This window comes from Chrysemys picta, chromosome 8, assembly GCF_011386835.1.
Source record: "Chrysemys picta bellii isolate R12L10 chromosome 8, ASM1138683v2, whole genome shotgun sequence".
Lineage (NCBI taxonomy): Eukaryota > Metazoa > Chordata > Testudines > Emydidae > Chrysemys > Chrysemys picta.
Genome location: NC_088798.1, coordinates 73205270 through 73224302, shown reverse-complemented (window position 1 = coordinate 73224302; position 19033 = coordinate 73205270). Strand labels below are relative to the sequence as shown.

The 19033-nt window shown below is 42.2% G+C and overlaps 2 protein-coding genes across 2 annotated transcripts in view; both read left to right on the top strand.

Moving 5' to 3' along the window:
• Positions 1-119: 119 nt before the first annotated feature.
• Positions 120-19033, top strand: part of LOC101941509 (protocadherin alpha-C2) — a 316181-nt gene continuing 297267 nt past the window's right edge. Inside the window, exon 1 of the mRNA XM_065554815.1 lies at positions 120-2685. Within this exon, the coding sequence (XP_065410887.1) occupies positions 313-2685 (2373 nt within the window). The 5' untranslated portion in view covers positions 120-312. The remainder of the gene's footprint in view (positions 2686-19033) is intronic.
• LOC103306249 (protocadherin alpha-8-like) overlaps positions 8978-19033 on the top strand; it is a 307323-nt gene continuing 297267 nt past the window's right edge. Inside the window, 2 exon segments of the mRNA XM_065554821.1 lie at positions 8978-11402; positions 11404-11516. Of these exon segments, the coding sequence (XP_065410893.1) occupies positions 9144-11402; positions 11404-11516 (2372 nt within the window). The 5' untranslated portion in view covers positions 8978-9143.

Genomic DNA, 19033 nt, shown 5'->3' with positions numbered 1-19033 from the left:
CAAGTGGAAAGTTAAGTTAAGTTAAGAATGATTAAATATAAGGAAAAAGAATAGCTAGTAGCTGACTTTATATATTTATGTCACAAGGTGCCGCTGTTGACTAAAAATACGTTTTCATAGAAAGGGAAAAATACAGCTCCTCCTCCCCGTCCCCATACTACAATCTGCAGCAAATCAGATATTCACCAGCATTGCTTGACATTGGACTTGCATTAAACCTCTACATAGACGTGGCCCGATATATTAAAGCATACTTATTATCTGGCAAAACCTGGGACTTTATTGGATAAGCGGCACCGCCCCGTGTCCGCGATGGCTCTTCTCCGGCGAGACTCCCTGGTAACCGGGCAGCTGCTGCGGTTGGTTCTGTTACACACGGCCTGGGAGGTGGGCAGCGGCCAGGTCCGTTATTCTGTGCCGGAGGAATCCAAACACGGCACCTTTGTGGGCCGCCTGGCCCAGGACCTGGGGCTCGAGGTGGCGGAGCTGGTGCCTCGGATGTTCCGGATGGTCTCCAACGGCAGGAGAGACTATTTCGAGGTAAATTTGCAGAATGGCGTTTTGTTTGTTAATTCGCGAATAGACAGGGAAGAGCTGTGCGGCCAGAGCCCCCTGTGCGCCATTGACCTGGAGGTGATAGTGGACAAACCCCTGAGGATATTTCACGTGGAAGTGGAGATACAGGATATAAACGACAATGCTCCTGTGTTCCCTGGAAGTAAAGAAAATCTGTTTATTTTAGAATCGAGATTCCCCGACTCACGTTTCCCACTAGAGGGCGCTTCTGACGCAGATATTGGAACAAACTCTCTGCTAACCTATAAACTCAGCCCAAGTGAACATTTTACTGTAGACATGCGAACGAATGATGAAAAAAGTAAATCGTTAGTCCTTGTATTAAGGAAACCACTGGACAGAGAGGAAACCCCTGAGCATAGTTTATTACTCACTGCCACAGATGGGGGCAAACCGGAGCTCACCGGCACAGTTCAGCTGGTGATCACGGTGCTGGATGCCAATGATAACGCGCCAGTATTTAATCAGTCACTTTATAAAGTCCAGTTACTAGAAAATGCTCCAAACGGATCGCTAGTAATTAATCTCAACGCCACAGATTCGGATGAGGGAATAAATAAGGATATTAAATATTCAGTTCGCAGTGTCACTCCGCTCACTGAAAGCTCCATATTTAGTATAGATTCAAAGAGTGGTGAACTGAGAGTGAATGGAAAACTGGACTTCGAAGACACTAGTTTACACGAGATTCAAATCGAGGCTACAGATAAAAATCCGCATCCCCTGGCTGGGCACTGCAATGTTTTGGTGGAAGTGTTAGACGTTAACGATAACATCCCTGAGCTTGCCGTGACTTCCCTTTCTCTGCCGGTGACGGAGGACGCTCCCCCGGGGACAGTGGTGGCTCTTATTAGCGTCTCTGACCGGGACTCGGGAGACAACGGCAAAGTCACCTGCTCCATCCCCCCGAACCTGCCCTTTCAGCTCGTCTCCACCTTTAAGAATTATCACTCGCTGGTGCTGGCGGAGGCCGTGGATCGGGAGCGAGTGTCTGAATATAAGATCCTGGTGACAGCCAGAGACGAAGGGGCCCCGTCTCTCTCGGCCAGCAGCAGCATTTTGGTGCCGATCGCGGATGTGAACGATAACGCCCCTGCTTTCCCTCAGCCTGTTTACACGGTGTTTGTGAAGGAAAACAACCCGCCAGGGGCCCATCTCATCACCGTGTCTGCCTCGGATCCGGACCTGAGGGAAAACGCCTTTGTGAGCTACTCGGTGGTAGAGCGAAGTGTGGGAGAGCAGCCCCTGTCCAGCTACATCTCGGTGCACTCGGAGAGCGGGCACATCTATGCCCTGCAGCCCTTTGACTACGAGGAGCTGCAAGTGCTGCAGTTCCAGGTGAGCGCGAGGGACGCCGGGTTCCCGTCGTTGTGCGGGAACGTGACTGTGCAGGTCTTTGTCCTGGATGAAAATGACAACGCGCCCGCAGTGTCCCCGGCTGGCTCCGGCCGCGGCTCGCCAGGGCCCGAGCTGGTTCCGCTGTCGGCCGGCGCAGGGCACGTGGTGGGCAAGATCCGAGCGGTGGATGCGGATTCCGGCTACAACGCGTGGCTTCGCTACGAAGTGCAGGAGCCCAGGGCTGCGGGGCCTTTCCGGGTGGGTGTGTACAGCGGGGAGATCAGCACCACGCGGGCCTTGGAGGAAGCGGACGGCCCCAGCCAGAGACTCGTGATCCTGGTGAAGGACCATGGGGAGCCGGCGCTGTCAGCGACAGCCACTGTCAGCCTGTCCCTGGGGGAGAGTCCCCAGGCTGTGAAATGGGACTCGAGGCAAAGGGGCAGGAGCGAAGGGCCCTTGGTTGACATGAACGTGTCTTTAATGATCGCCATTTGCTCGGTGTCCGGGCTGTTTGTGCTGGTGATTGTCGTGTACGTTGGCCTGAGATGCCACCCGGGTCCGGAAGTGATGTGCGGGCCTGGGAAAGCCACCGTGGTGTGCTCGAGCGAAGTGGGGAGTTGGTCCTATTCCCAGCGCCAGAGCCGGAACTTGTGTGTAGGGGAAGGCACCGCCAAGAATGACCTAATGGTTTTCAGCCCCAACTTCCCTAACTGTGCAGAGAAAAGTGGGACAGTGAAGGAACAGGAGCTGGCACCAAATTCATCTGGCCAGGTGGGTTTCATGAATCTGTTCTATATTTATTACGTATTCAAGCATTTTGAGATCTTAATGTGGGTTGACAGAATTGTTTTCCATGAAAATGTAATAGAAATAAATTAAACCCGATTGTATTGCTTTAGAAGAGATGTTTATGAGGACAGTTTCTATATTTTACATGCGGTGGTAATTTATTTTTGGGAATGAAATGGTAGTGATATGTATGCTGTATCAGAACAATTGCTCTTCAGTTTGGTATCTTGTGTCTGACGGTTACCAGTTAGGGATGCTTCTGAGGAAGCTTCAGGGATATCCAAAATGGAGAATTATGGGATAACCTGATTATACGTGAAACTCAGTGCTAACCCCTGGCATTTAGCTGTTGGCTTATGTCCAGAAACAATAGGTTTGATATCCCCTCTTCGAAGATTGAAGGGAACTGGAAACAGGAGCAGATAATCTGTGATGGGCAGGTTAGTCATGTAATTGATCCACAAGAAATATATGAGATATAAGAGTTTTTTACAGGATTTTTATATTGGCTACAGTATTAGGATTTCATAATGTGGTGTATGTGAAAACCATAATTTACGTAGAAATCCTGTTTAGCAACATTTCCCAAACGGGCTATTGGAAAGCAGGTGAGCGGTAATTTGTTATGGGAACGGCTTTTTATTAATAGTGTTAATAGTATGAGTCGATGTAAACTTCTTTGCGGTTGCAAATTTAAGGGTAAAGTTGTTTATTTAAAAAAATCATACTAGTATTTTAAGATAAATGGTGAACGTCTTTTCCATTGGTGGAAATAGATATGATCATATTAGCACGTTACCCGACACATTGTATTTACGTTAGGGTTCTATTCCCTTTCACTATTTTCTATTTCTTCAGACCTATATATTTTAAAGAAATCTACCCTAGATTTTCTCTATGAATACTATGACTTTCAGGCTCTGTGTGGTTGATAAGAAAAACTGGTTGTTCCAGTGTGTTTCTTTTCTCAGTGATCCTATACTTCGCAGTAAGGTATTTTACAAATGTAGGTCTGCATGGCATTCGTGAAAACATCCTCATACTGTATGGGAAGTCCTTTGTGTGAATTTGGTTTTATTCTTAAGAACTCTAAAATTATTTGCAATTGAGCAAAATCTCATCCAGAAATGTTTTCATTGTTGATAATCCCAATGTCCCTCAGGCTTCAGAAAAGAAGCATTAGTTTACACAAAATCCCTTTGGAAAAGTGAGTCCTTACTTGGTATTTTTTTAAATCTGAATTTGAGACATGTCTGTAACATGTCCTCATCTGTTGGGCATTTTAAATATCCCTATTTCAGTAAGAAAAAAAATTAAGATTATGAGATTTTTAAAGTTCTTATTTATCTCATATAGTACCGATAGGAAGTGAAGAGAAACAGTCAAATGAAAAAGATTCCCATTCAATTACATCACATGAAGGCAGATAACTAAAAAGTGACAAATTTTATAAGTGCTCGTATGAAAATGCTAGAAGTCTAAATACTAATATGGGTGAATTTGATACCTTGAACTTGGTATTAAATGAGGATATTAGTATAATAGAAATCACAGAAACTCGGTGGAATGATGACAATCTTTGGAAACAGTAGTACTTGGATACAAAATATATAGTAATGGCAGAGTAGGTTGTGGTCGTGGGGGAGTGGCACTGTATGTGAAGAAAGCACAGAGTCAAATACAGTAAATATCTTAAACAAATCAAACTTTACCATAGAATCTCTATGGCTAGATATCCCATGCTTAAATAAGAAGAATATAGTAGTAGGAATATACTACCAACCACCTGACCAGGATGGTGACAATGATTGTAAAATGCTCAGGGAGATTAGAGAGGCTATAAAAATAGCAAACTCAATAATAAGGGGGGATTTCAACTATCCTCATATTGACTGGGTACATATCACCTGAAGCCAGGATGCAGAGATTAAGTTTCTAGATACCATTAATAAGTGCTTCTTTAAGCTGCTAGTCCTGGAACCCCCAAGGGGAGAGAGAATTCTTGACAGAAGCACAGGAGATGGTCCCACAGGTGCATATAGCTGAACCACTGGGTAATAGCCACTATAATAAAATTAAATTTAACATCCTTGTGTAAGGGAGGAAATACCAAAGAAACCCACCACATTAGCATTTAACTTCAAAAAGGGGAACTAAACAAAAATAAGGAAGCCAGTTAAACTGAAACGAAAAGGAACAGCCACAAGAGTGAAATGCCTACAAACTGCATGAGAACTTTTAAAAAACACCATAGTAGATGCTCAGATTAAATGAATACCCCAAATTAAAAAAACATAGCAGGAGGACCAAAAAATGCCACTATGGCTAAACAACAGAGTAAAAGAGTCCATTTAGAGGCAGAAAGCTATCCTGTACAAATTGGAAGTTAAATCCTACTACAGAAAATGGAAAAGAGCATACACTCTGCAAGTCAAATGTTAAAGTATAATCAGGCAGGCCAAAAAAAGAATTTGAAAAGCAACTAGGAAAAGACAAAAAACCAAAAGCCAAAATTATTTTTAAATACACCAGAAGCAGGAAGCTGCCAAACAACCAGTGGGGCCACTGGGCAATCGAGGTGCTAAAGGAGCACTCAACAAAGAGGAGGCCATTGCAGAGAAGTGAAATTAATTCTTTGCATCGGCTTCACTGCAGACAGTGTGAGGGAGATTTCCACACTGAGCCACTCTCTTTACATGACAAATCTGAGGAACTGCCCCAGACTGAGGTGTCTATAGAGGAGGTTTTGGAACAAATTGATACATTAAACAGTAATAAGTCACCAGGGCTAGATGATACACTATTCACCCAAGAGGCCCAAAGAAACTCAGATATGAAATTGCAGAACTTCTAAGTATGGTATGTAACCTATCATGGAAATGAGCTTCTGTGCCAGATGATTGGAGGATAGCTAAAGTGACACCAATTATTTAGAAAGATTCCAGAGGTGACCCTGGAAATTACAGGCTAGCAAGCCTGGCTTCAGTACCAGGAAAACTGGTTGAAACTGTAATAAAGATCAGTATTATCAGGTAGATTAACATTATATATTGGGGAAGAGTCAACATGGCTTTTGTAAAGGGAAATCATGCCTCACCAATCTACTAAAATTCTTTTAGATGGTTTAGATACAGTGTACTTGGACTTTCAGAAAGCTTTTGACAATGTCCCTCACCAAAGGCTCTTAAGCAAAGTAAGCAGTCATGGGATAAGAGGGAAGGTCCTCCCATGGATCAGTTGCTGGTTAAAAGATGGGAAACAAGAGGTAGGAATAAATGGTCAGTTTCCAGAATGGAGAGAGGTAAATAGTGGTGTTTGCCAGGGATCTGTACTGGGACCAGTTATTTTCAACATATTCATAAATGATCTGGAAAAAGGGGTAAACAGTGAGGTGGCAAAGTTTGCGGATAATACAAAATTACTCAAGATAGTGAAGTCCAGAGCAGACTGTGAAGAGTTAAAAGGGATCTCCCAAAACTGGGTGACTGGGCAACAAAAAGGCAGATGAAATTAAATGCTGATAAATGCGAAATAAATTATCATAAATTGTTTTATAAGGATTAGGCATTAAACAATCTCATACTTTCTAAATAATCCTGTATTCTTCCCTTTTACTGACTGATTTCACATTTTACTTAACTATTCCAAATGATTAATCTTTTTAAAATAATGTAAGAGCTGTAATAATTTTATGAGGGGAGCAGAGCACATACAAGCACCACTGATCTTCATTTTCAGTATTTGATTTTGGTTTTGAGCATTCCTTTTGTCGCTCTCTTCTGGAATTTATTTGAACGTATCTGAGGTGTGTCTTGTCTAGAAAAACAAGAATCCGTAGCCAGGCAGAGGTTTTTTTTCTGTCGTAGAACATAGACAGGGAAGATGGTGGCCTCTCTCCCTCCATGTGCGTGTGAGCAGCCCAGCAATAGAGTATGGGCTTTGGATGAAGAGCTCTGCTCTGCTTCTAAATTTGTCTCTAATTCACAGTTAGCTAATTTGCAGACATCTAGTTAAATAAAGGGCAAAGTCGAACCTACAGATGAGAGATTTGTGGAGTGATTTCGAATCACTGAGAAGAAGAAAGCTAATCTTCCAGAATCTACAGCCTCATTCCGTGCTTGTACTGTTACTGGCCTGGTAAGAGACAATATGTTGCTTTCCAAAATGAATGACATGAAGAAGACCCCTAGGAAACACCTGAGACTTATTGATGTTCTTGGTGGGTTAGAGTCTACTAATCTTTCTTCACTTTTTAGAAAATTAACCTGAATGATTACAGTTGTTTGATACTAGGGACTCCCGTCCAGTGCTCTTCACTAAAAGACTTTCTAAAGGTGGGGAAGAAACCCTCATCTAAATCTATGCCATGTGTCGTACTAATAGCTTGAAGCTCTGTGTCATTTCATATAGTAGTTATTGTAGATGCTAGCGCACCGGTTGCTTTTCAAGCTAACTAAAGTAGGTGTTTACCTACATTACATGACAATTTTAGGTAAATTATGCAAAGACATTATTTAATCGAAGATTTGGGGAAAGCGGACAGAAAGGTGTTGTTTATACCCCGATCAGCTATATACCGAAGTGGAAGACAATTTCTAAATGTTCAAGTCTGTGGAAGAGACAGAAGATATTGCTACAGCTGAAGAGGTGGAGAAGGGCCTCGACACCGATTAATTTTCACCTGAAGAGTCAGATATGAAATCGGAGTCTATGCAAATTAATATTTTAAATACAATCTGTAAAAATAATTGATTGTATACGAGAACCTATACTGTGTTTTGCATTATTGTGCTTTGTTTATATGAATGCATCTACATAGAATGTTCTCAGAGGGGAGATCTTTCCATTGATTTCTTCAGAGATGTACTGGCATAAATTGACAGCAGAATGTCGCTCCAGCTAGGGAAATTACTTCTGACCATCCATTCTCCATGGCATTTATAATTAGATACAGTATTGTGCACTTGCCCTTCTAAAAGCGGTTGTGTATATTTGATAATGCAAACTGGTTGACGTGATAAATTTACATATTGCTATATCCCAACTGAGCAGGTGAATGATCCTTATGTAGAATCTGAAAGACATTTTGGATCCCAGAGAATGAGTGTTGCTAAAAGAATGTAAATTCTTCTTCTTCTTCTTCTTCTCATCAGTCGCAGCAGCAAGAACAAAAATAATAATAATAAATAAACTATTTAGATGCCGGAAAATATTTTTAAAATATCAAGCATGTATTGGAAAAACACAAGAAGTTCTGCAAAACGAATTTCCTCACACCGGGTATTGATGCCAGTCAGAAATAAGAATTGTCATGATTCCCCATGTATTTAAATAATAAAAATACAGGATAAATGTTGACTACTGAAGAAGAATTAGGAGATACTCATTCAATTACAACCCATTATTTTTTGCCTCTTCTGCTTATTCTCAAACGCCACACTTAAAATTATGATTCTTTATAGATGAGAAATTAGGGGGGCATTTTCCGGTGTGGAGACAAGTGGCAAGAAAATAGATTTCAGCTGTGTGTGATCATAGAGATCTATGGATACTAAGAAATTGCACAGCGTCCAATAGTTAAATAGCTAAGTGCACTTCATCATATCAGCTTCTAAACCCGTCCCTGCAATCTCTTATTCACGTTACTTACTGATCCCAGTAACGCCACTCAGGCTTAGTAGATAAGAATCAGCTCCTAAGAATTAAAGTTACAGGACTGCGTACTCAGAGTCTAAGATCTTCAAGACAGGAATAGGAGTTCGGTATCTGTATAGTAGAATGTAAATGTGCAGCGTACATACATGATAAGGAAGATAAAATAATAACACAAAAACAGACAGGTTATAAGCTGATAAACCAAATTATATATTTCATAAACCCTTCAGTTGTTTTGAAGATCGCAGTTTTGTAAGGGGCTCATGTTCTGAAATCACAACAGAAAATAAACATTGAACATGATAAAGTCTCATACAGTGAAAAGAGGCGTTATCGGCACACGGGCGCTACTAATGTTACCACTGAATATATAATGAAAACAATGTATTTCAATATACCCTAAGTTATCACAAATTAAAATACGCATATTTCTATAAAATTAAAAAACGTATTGTAAAAAAATTCTGGAAAAGGGACAAGAATAAGAACAATAAGAAGAAAAAATACAAGCATATAAAATAAAAATAATCATAACAATTATGTTGCATTTCTACATTTAAACACATGGTGTCGCTGTAGACCAAAAAAAAGCCTTCGGTGAGAAAGTCAATAGGAAGCCCCTCCCTGGTTTGTACTGTGAATCACGTCAATATCAAAGGGCGGATCAAACCGGACGCAGAGGGATTAGACTGAGCATTTTGCAAAGATAAGGCTTAAAATATATTTTAAAATTATTTGCATTCGCCACGTCTTAGCCGGTGAATTTTGAAAGGAGTGTTTCTGCTATGGCAGTTTTCCGGCGAGACTCCCTGGTAACCAGGCAGCTGCTGCGGTTGGTTCTGTTACACACGGCCTGGGAGGTGGGCAGCGGCCAGGTCCGTTATTCCGTGCCGGAGGAATCCAAACACGGCACCTTTGTGGGCCGCCTGGCCCAGGACCTGGGGGTCGAGGTGGCGGAGCTGGTGCCTCGGATGTTCCGGATGGTCTCCAACGGCAGGAGAGACTATTTCGAGTTAAATTTGCAGAATGGCGTTTTGTTTGTTAATTCGCGAGTAGACAGGGAAGAGCTGTGCGGCCAGAGCCCCCTGTGCGCCATTGACCTGGAGGTGATAGTGGACAAACCCCTGAGGATATTTCACGTGGAAGTGGAGATACAGGATATAAACGACAATGCTCCTGTTTTCTCAATAAATGAATTAAATCTGTTCATATCAGAATCGAGACTGCCGGGTTCGCGTTTCCCACTAGAGGGCGCTTCTGACGCAGACATTGGTACAAACTCTCTGCTAACCTATAAACTCAGCCCAAGTGAACATTTCACTCTAGATGTACAAAAGAAAAACGACAAAAGCAAATCTGCTGAGCTAGTGTTAAGGAAGGCTCTTGATAGAGAGGAAATCCCTCTTCATAATTTATTACTCACTGCTACTGATGGGGGCAAACCGGAGCTGACGGGCACAGTTCAGCTAGTGATCACGGTGCTGGATGTGAACGATAACGCGCCTGTCTTTGGTCAATCCGTGTATGAGGTCAGTTTAACGGAAAATACAACTGTTGGGGAGTTAGTCATCAAACTCAACGCCACCGATTTGGATGAGGGGATTAATAAGGATATTGCGTATTCCTTTAATACTCTTATTGTTCCCGAAGTAAAAGACATGTTCAGTATAGATTCTCATACCGGAGAAATTAGAATAAAAGGAGAATTGGATTTTGAAGGTACTAAATTGTATGAAATTCAAGTCCAAGCTACAGATGAAGGTCACGCTCCAATGGTCGGACATTGCAAAATTTTGGTGGAGGTGTTAGACGTGAACGATAACGCCCCTGAGCTGGCCGTGACTTCCCTTTCTCTGCCGGTGACGGAGGACGCTCCTCCGGGGACAGTGGTGGCTCTTATTAGCGTCTCTGACCGGGACTCGGGAGACAACGGCAAAGTCACCTGCTCCATCCCCCCGAACCTGCCCTTTCGGCTCGTCTCCACCTTTAAGAATTATCACTCGCTGGTGCTGGCGGAGGCCGTGGATCGGGAGCGAGTGTCTGAATATAAGATCCTGGTGACAGCCAGAGACGAAGGGGCCCCGTCTCTCTCGGCCAGCAGCAGCATTTTGGTGCCGATCGCGGATGTGAACGATAACGCCCCCGCTTTCGCTCAGCCCGTTTACACGGTGTTCGTGAAGGAAAACAACCCGCCCGGGGCCCATCTCTTCACCGTGTCTGCCTCGGACCCGGACCTGAGGGAAAACGCCTTTGTGAGCTACTCGGTGGTGGAGCGAAGTGTGGGAGAGCAGCCCCTGTCCAGCTACATCTCGGTGCACTCGGAGAGCGGGCACATCTATGCCTTGCAGCCCTTTGACTACGAGGAGCTGCAAGTGCTGCAGTTCCAGGTGAGCGCGAGGGACGCCGGGTTCCCGTCGTTGTGCGGGAACGTGACTGTGCAGGTCTTTGTCCTGGATGAAAATGACAACGCGCCCGCGGTGTCCCCGGCTGGCTCCGGCCGCGGCTCGCCAGGGCCCGAGCTGGTTCCGCTGTCGGCCAGCGCAGGGCACGTGGTGGGCAAGATCCGAGCGGTGGATGCGGATTCCGGCTACAACGCGTGGCTTCGCTACGAAGTGCAGGAGCCCAGGGCTGCGGGGCCTTTCCGGGTGGGTGTGTACAGCGGGGAGATCAGCACCACGCGGGCCTTGGAGGAGGCGGACGGCCCCAGCCAGAGACTCGTGATCCTGGTGAAGGACCATGGGGAACCGGCGCTGTCAGTGACAGTCACTGTCAGCCTGTCCCTGGTGGAGAGTCCCCAGGCTGTGAAATGGGACTCGAGGCAAAGGGGCGGGAGCGAAGGGCCCTTGGTTGACATGAACGTGTCTTTAATGATCGGCATTTGCTCGGTGTCCGGGCTGTTTGTGCTGGTGATTGTCGTGTACGTTGGCCTGAGATGCCACCCGGGTCCGGAAGTGATGTGCGGGCCTGGGAAAGCCACCGTGGTGTGCTCGAGCGAAGTGGGGAGTTGGTCCTATTCCCAGCGCCAGAGCCGGAACTTGAGTGTAGGGGAAGGCACTGCCAAGAATGATCTCATGGTTTTCAGTCCCAACTTTCCTAACTCTGCCCCGAACGGGGAGAAAGAGAAACAGCAGGAGCTTACACCGAATTCAAGTGGACAGGTGAGTTCCAATAGGGGTTTTTAGGGCTCTTAGTATTATTTGTGTTAGTTAGGAAATGCTAAAATAATGAGTAATTGTTGACAAGAATAAATAATATTCTTGATTCATATATGGTTAATGGGTATATTGTATTGATGCCTAATCTAAAACTATATTCATCTTTTGGTGGAAGTTGTTGAACTTTTAGGAGTGGAGAGGTTTGTGATCATCATGGAAGTGACCTTTCTTTCTTTCTTTCTTTCTTTCTTTCTATCTTTCTTTCTTTCTTTCTTTCTTTCTTTCTTTCTTTCTTTCTTTCTTTCTTTCTTTCTTTCTTCTTACCATCAGTTCAGACCAGTCAGGTTGTGAGTTTCACCAGAATGCAAGCTGAACTGCTGTGTCCCCTTAGCTCTCCAGCTTGTGATGCCTTTAATACTACTTTACTGACAGAACAGCAACCCTTCTAGACTCTGCTCTCTCACATCCACTAGAATGTAAAGTCACTGAGAGCTGAATACATGAATGCTCTCCCAGCCATCCATGAGTCTATACAGGGTCACACCATCAGATCCCTCAGTCCCCAGCCTTATCCCTCAGAAATGTGTGTCTTGTACTGTTAAGTAGCCCACTGGACCATACCAGCTCACAATTAGTCCGTCATTGCGACAGTGGGTTATGAATATGCACCAATCCTGCTGACCCTGGTAAAGATTCCTCAAACAGTTCAATCAAACATAGTGGTTTAGATAAAACAGTAAAACAAGTTTATTAACTAGAGAAATATAGATTTTAAGTGATTTACAAATGCTAAGGCATAAAAGTCAGAGTTGGTTACAAAAGAAATAAAAAGATAAACATGGAAGCTACTTCCTAAACTTTACCAAATCCAATACGTTTAAAAGCAAACAGGTTTCTCTCATCCAAAAGCTTTCAGCAGTCTGTACTGGCTGGAAAACCTCCAGGTCAGGACCACTCCCCACAGTTCAATGATACACCATTGTCTTTCAAGCGATTTTGCTGCCCTGAGTAGAGATGCGGGAGGAGAAGAGACGAGGAAGTCACTGTCTCTTATTTTATATCACCCTCCTCTCTTTGAGGATTACACCTTGCTGGGATGTAGACAAAACAATCTGCTGTGTACCTGAGATTCGAAAAGTCTTTCAAGTGAATTGTAAATTTCTTTGTTTAGGGTCTCCCCTGCTGTGAATGGTTGCTTCAGCAGTTAATAGTTTTCTATCACCTGTGATCAGACCGTTGTTGTCTCTCAGGAGCTAGTCTGTGGGTGTTCCCCAGAATTACAACACATTTCAGTAACAAACATATCGTAAAATCTCCTAGCTCCATATATTGTGTTGATAGACACATTTTAATATGACAGTGATGTTCAGTAGATTACGAGTTTTCAAATGATATCTCACAAGGCATACTTTGTAAAGAATATATCACAAGCATATAAAATCGTGAATATGGGGTACAGCATATCACATGGGGTACAAGGTGTCACACAGGTATTGTTAGTTTTTAAAACACTTATTGTGATTTTCAGTATATATAATTTGAATTCAAGGTTACAGATTCATTGTGGTGCATTTTGTTTCCTAAATAAATCCATTCAGTAAATAAATAAATAAATCCATGAAATGTATTTAAAATACATTTATGTATATTTGTGCTATTGCAATTACAAAAGTGTATTACATATGTGGTTGTTTTCTGTAAGTAATCTTACCACTCTGGAACATGTAGGTTTTGATTTATATAGTATGTGGTGTAAGTTTTTTGCTCTGAAAGTCAATTTAAATATTCTTATATGGGGATATAATAATTTAAAAGTAATTGTGTTGTTACTCAAGCTAATTTATCACTTCTTCCTAATTTTCATAAAGCAAATTAAACTCGAAATCAAGAAACCATATTTTAAGTATTTTCTCTATAAATATTGTATTACATTGTATTTCGTTGCTAATTTGTCAATTCTAAAGTATTACAGCAAATTTTGTGAAATGAAAGAATAATTTGTTTACTTCACTAAAAATGTGTGCAATTACATTTTTAGTAAGGGCTAAATTGGCAGAAGTCCCGGTGGCACTCTTTTAAGCTCCGCCCACAAAATGTGCTCCACCCATGTGAGTCACCTGAATGAGATATTGCTCACAGCAAATCTTGAAAATAGTATGAATATTAATATGTTTCGCTTTACTGGGCTCTTAAGCTTGACTCCTCCTGGGTGGGTCTTGAATATGGGTTTCATGGGGCTCCTTGGGTTTGGCTCCTTCTTGACTGGGGAAAAATAAATAAATGATGGTATCTCCCAAATGCCACTCATTTGAGGCAGCAAAATGAAACATTGTTCACAGTGAATTCTGTCTATCTGTAACCTTTCCTTTTCTTTTTTACATGACTGATGAAATAATTAACAATGTTGACATTTAAATAATCATTATTGGACATCTGAGGTAACCCTTTGCTGACATGAGTGGAGCAGTTCACGCTTCTCTGAACTGTTGCTCCATGTTCTCTGAAAACTCATCTCTTCATGGGTTGCACTTGGTTCACAATTTTTAGGTTTCATCTGGAGCTTTAACAGCTACATATTTTTAAAAATGTTTTTCATAAAATGTCTGAATTGAATGCTAAGAAATCTGCAATTCTCCCTTTAGATTCTTTAGATTGCCATTGGTAGAATAGAATTTTGCGCGTCTCTATCCTTTGGTAAAACACTGGGTAATGCAATGCTGCATTCCAGCCACGGGAGGGAGTCAGAGCCACGGTTTGTCTGAATTGCACCTACGTTTAGGATCCTGGTGTCAAGGCTGATGCCCCTCTCCGGCACTTTGAGTGCAGAAGGTGCGGGCCTGTAAGGATTCTAAAAATTAATACTAGACACTCCAGGCTGGTATTAAACTCCTTAGATGGGTAGATGCTGCCACCACCCAAATGCAAAAAAACACTTTGAACCCAGGAAGCAGCACTTGGGAATTCCTTCCTGTGGGGTATCCTCAAGGCCTTTCACCCCCTCATCCCCCAGGAAGAGCTGAGAAAGAAACCAAAGGAAATCATCTGTTGCCACCAGCTAATTAAATAACATGTGCACAAACCTCTTAGGATACAAAAACCCAATCCTGTCCTTAAAACGGTAAATTTTATTAAAAACAAAAAGAAAGAAAATACATCTGGAATGTAGTCTATTGCTAGATTTAAAAAGAGCAAATATAATAATTAAGCATCAAGAGTGGTTTTCTTGAGGTCCAGCTTAAAGGTTACAAGCAAAACAAAAGCATTTGGGGGTTAGCACAGAGGAGTCCACAAGCCAATAAGAATTAAAAGAAATAACCTTAATTGCATCTTCCTAGACATTCCCTGATTTACTTACATATCTGGGGTTTCAGATAAGCAATTCCTAGGTATGATTTGATTATTTTTGATACCTGGTTTAGCTTCTTACAGCATTGCTGCTATGTGTTTTCTCTCTCCAGAGAACAACAGACAGACAAAAGAGAAGTTTTTTCCCAATTTTAAAAAGTTCTAGCCCTCGCATTGGCTCTTTTGGTCAGGTGCCCACTCCCTTCCTTTTACCTATGGGATTTTTTAACCCTTTACAGGTAAAGCAAGTAGAGAACAGCTACTAACAGGGATTTTATAGCTAACTGTCTGGCTGGGTGTCCATAAAAGGAAACAACCTCACCCCCACCCCCGCTTCTTAAGGAAAAAGCACTGTATTTCAGTATTCTACAGTCTGTCATATGGAAAATAATATATTCTTATATCCTATCTTGACGTCTGCAGAGCTAAATTCTGAGGCTTACTAAAATGTCAATGTCAAAGATTACAATGAGTTTGGAGGGTGTTTTCTGGTTTTGTTCATTGAGGTACTGGTGACATGTTCATACTTACAATATGTCACTGTGAAAGATCAAGTGCCAGATTGTAACATTGACCTTTTCCTAGATAAGGAAAAGATGCACACGTTTGTTGCTGATGGGAGAACATGACGCGCATACATTAATTTTTTTTGTAATTCAATGTAATTTAGCTTCCAAAGTTTTGTACTAATATTTCAGTTATTGCGGCAACTTGGGAGTTGGCAGAGAGAGAGACTTTTGAAGCACATTTTTAATGTCATAAAAATTTCACAAAATATTTACAATTGTTAAAGTTTGGAGTTTTGAGAAACTCTAATTGTCATTATGTTCTTTATCTCCAGTTTTTCTCCATAAAGGTCACATTCTCATGAGGTTTTACTCTATTCCTGTAGTGTCCTGGATACAGTGTATACAGCATTGACATAAAGAGCAGTAATTGATAATTTTAGCATAAGATATTCTTGACTAAAACTCTTCACTCTCTGGACTTTATGAATGAGAAAGTGGCTACGACCTTACAATTAATGAGAGAAATGGAAAGAAAGAGAACATTGAGGTGATGATCATGGAGAGTTTAATTACTTTGTCCATTATCTTTTAGAATGGTAAACAAAAGGTAAATTTGAATGACAGGCCAAACTGGGGATGGCTTTACTAACTAGAGTATTTTAAATTACATTAAATTGATTCAGGATATTTAATTTTGTTTCTTTTCACTACAGCATTTAGGAAAGCTAGGAAATAAACAAGCTCTTACTGTGAAAGAAATAATGCTACACTATATGAAGAAGGCTGTCATACAGAAAGAAGTTAAAAAAAATTCACTACAGATTCTTAAATTAAAATTCCACTATTTCCCCCCTCAAAAACCCTGGACTAATAATGAAACCACCAACACCAATGCTCAATGGTTTGTGGAAGTTTATTTAACACATTCTATAGTGCAGGAAATAACATGAAGGCTGGCAGAAATAAACTCTGCTTTACACAATTTGTGTATAAATTAATTGAACTATAATAATTCCAGTTTCTAAACTTATGGCAAGGACAATGGGCATGGTTCAGCACAAAGCCAGTGAATGGATGGCTCTATCTTCACTGCATTGGGTTTCTGGGGCTATCACATTCTGTGAGAGGAAATAGTAGCTACACCTAAAAACTGTTAGGGGAGAGAAATGTGCAAAGCCGAAGCAAAGAGAGAATCAAGGCCTTTTGCACATGGGAATTCCGTCCAAATCCATCTTCAAATTCTTCTCCTTCATTCACATCTGACAGACATGAGGCTATATCAGTCAAGAAAAGTCATTGGAAGAACCTCAGTCCATTGGTTAGAATCCTCACATAAGTATAGTCCATAGTCCAGAGGTTTGGGCAGGAAAGAGGAAAAATGGAGGGGTTTCCAGGGCCTTTTATAGCTTCTGCCATGTGGGGGGAACCACATTGTTCTCACTGTGGGAAAGTACAGTAACAAGATGGTGGTTGAAGTCACATGGACAAGTCCATGCATTTTGCCTAGTCATTGCAGGAAACCATTACCTATATTTCAGACAGCACATTTGCAGGACAGTCCATTCAGTGTAGATAGGCATCTCCCATGGTCCATTGTCAGTTAAGTGTTTCTTGATGAGCCACTTCATTTGAATAGTCCCTCCAAGAGGTGCAGGCTAACCACCTTGTGAGCATTACCAAGGAGCAAACATTTTGAAATCCAATCCAGAGCAAATATTCATAACTTCAAATACAAAAATGATACATGCATACAGATAGCATAATCATAACCAGCAAATCATAACCTTTCCATAGCCATCTTACATGCCACATTTTGTACAAGATTTGTTGCAAATATATATCAGTGTTTGCAACAATTATCTATATGGTCATATTTTAATCAGATAACATCACAATTATATTCTGAAAATTTCAGTGATACTTTAACTAGGAACTGGATGATGAGAACAGATAATTTGAATGGAAGAGGAAAGGGGATTGAATATCTGGCAGATCTCAGCGAGGAAAAATACAAGATTTCTCACTTCCTTAGATGCTATTTCAGGACTCGGAGAGATAATATTTTATTAAAGCTAATGTTAAAAAAATTATATAATACATAGGTTGGGAAAAGAGTGTCTGTACATCTGGGTATAGTGCTTACATTATCCACAAATGCAAAGTTTTTTTTTAAAGTCATATGATACATAGAGTACATAATCAGCAATAACCCAAATTTAGGTGAATAGATTTAACAATACAGCTTAGATATTAGAATCCGAATACTCGGGTACATCACTCATGAAAAGTTGTACAGAGATTTGGTTGTGGAAAGCAAAATACATCAATGAGTGGAGATTGTCCCTCAGTAATTGAGAATTAGGATAGGTTGTCCATTTAGAGAAAAAAAAAACAGTCCATCAGGAAAGTATTTGAGTTACTTTCTGGACTGCACTTCTCATCGGCACTCCAGCTCATCCCTCCTGGTTTTGCTGATGTCTACTGATACGTTCTGTGTAGATATTCCTTGATCACCTGATGGTGTCTGACACCATGAGTTGCCGCATCAGCTGAGCGTAGCGTTGACTGACTCCACATTCTCTCAGGACTCGCTCATTACCGGGGTCCCATGCACCCAGGGCTCCAATGATCAGTGTGTGAGTTTGGACCTAGTAGTCCCTAGCTCTCAGGGTGTTGGCCAGAGAGGCATATTTCTCCAGCTTTTGAGCTTGGGCGTCGTGGAAAGCCAGAGTCCTGTTTTTGAAGGGCACTGTGATGTCCACCATGATGATCTTCTTCCGGTCCTCGTTGCTGATGACGATGTCTGGTCACAGTTGGCTGTCAGTTCTGGGGATGGTGGAGTTTACAGCAACCTTCCCCATGGATGGCTGGATGACTCTGGTGAGATGATTTTGGATGGTATTGTGTCACAGCTGCCAAGCTCTCGAATGGGGCTTGCAGCTACACTGGATGTGGGGTAAAGTCTCATTGGCATAGCCGCACTTCTTGCATCGCTTGTCCCAATTCCCATGGCGGACAGCTCCACTCAGTGGGACGCAGTTGAGCCAGGCCTGGTGGATGAACCTCCAGTCGGCAAATTAGGTGAAGTTGCCTCCAGGGAGGAAGTGGTTGCTGGCTTGCCACTTGCATGTCACTTCAAAGGCCTTGCCCTGGTCTGGCTTCCGTTTCAGGTTTTCCACATATTGGCAGCGAATGACATCATTCAGGGTCCTCTCCAGCATGGTTCTGTCTCTTGGAGTGATGATGTGCACTCCATATTCTTCACCTGTGGCACCAGGGTTCCCAGCTTCTGGCGTTCTTCACACCATGTCCAGTGGCAGCCAATAAACTTCTCCAGTTATTGCGCAGCATTGCGGGCATGAGTCCAGAGCAAAGCAAAGTCTCCTCCCCTTCCAAATTTGTCTTCCAGTGAGTCGCTTAGGTAGGTGGCTACATCTTGGTTGGAGGGGGTCCTGGCAATTTGCTTCTTGATGGCATCCTGCAGAGCACTCTCCACGATGTTCCTCACTGTGCTGTCCGGGCATGTCAGAAGGTGGAAGGTATTATCTTGGCAAGAAGGTACCAATCAACTTGAAAAGCGAATAAGACCACAAATCTCAGAAGAATCAGGATTCAGAGAGATAAGGAAATCCCAGAGCCACCAATAATTCATGGAAGAATTCTTAT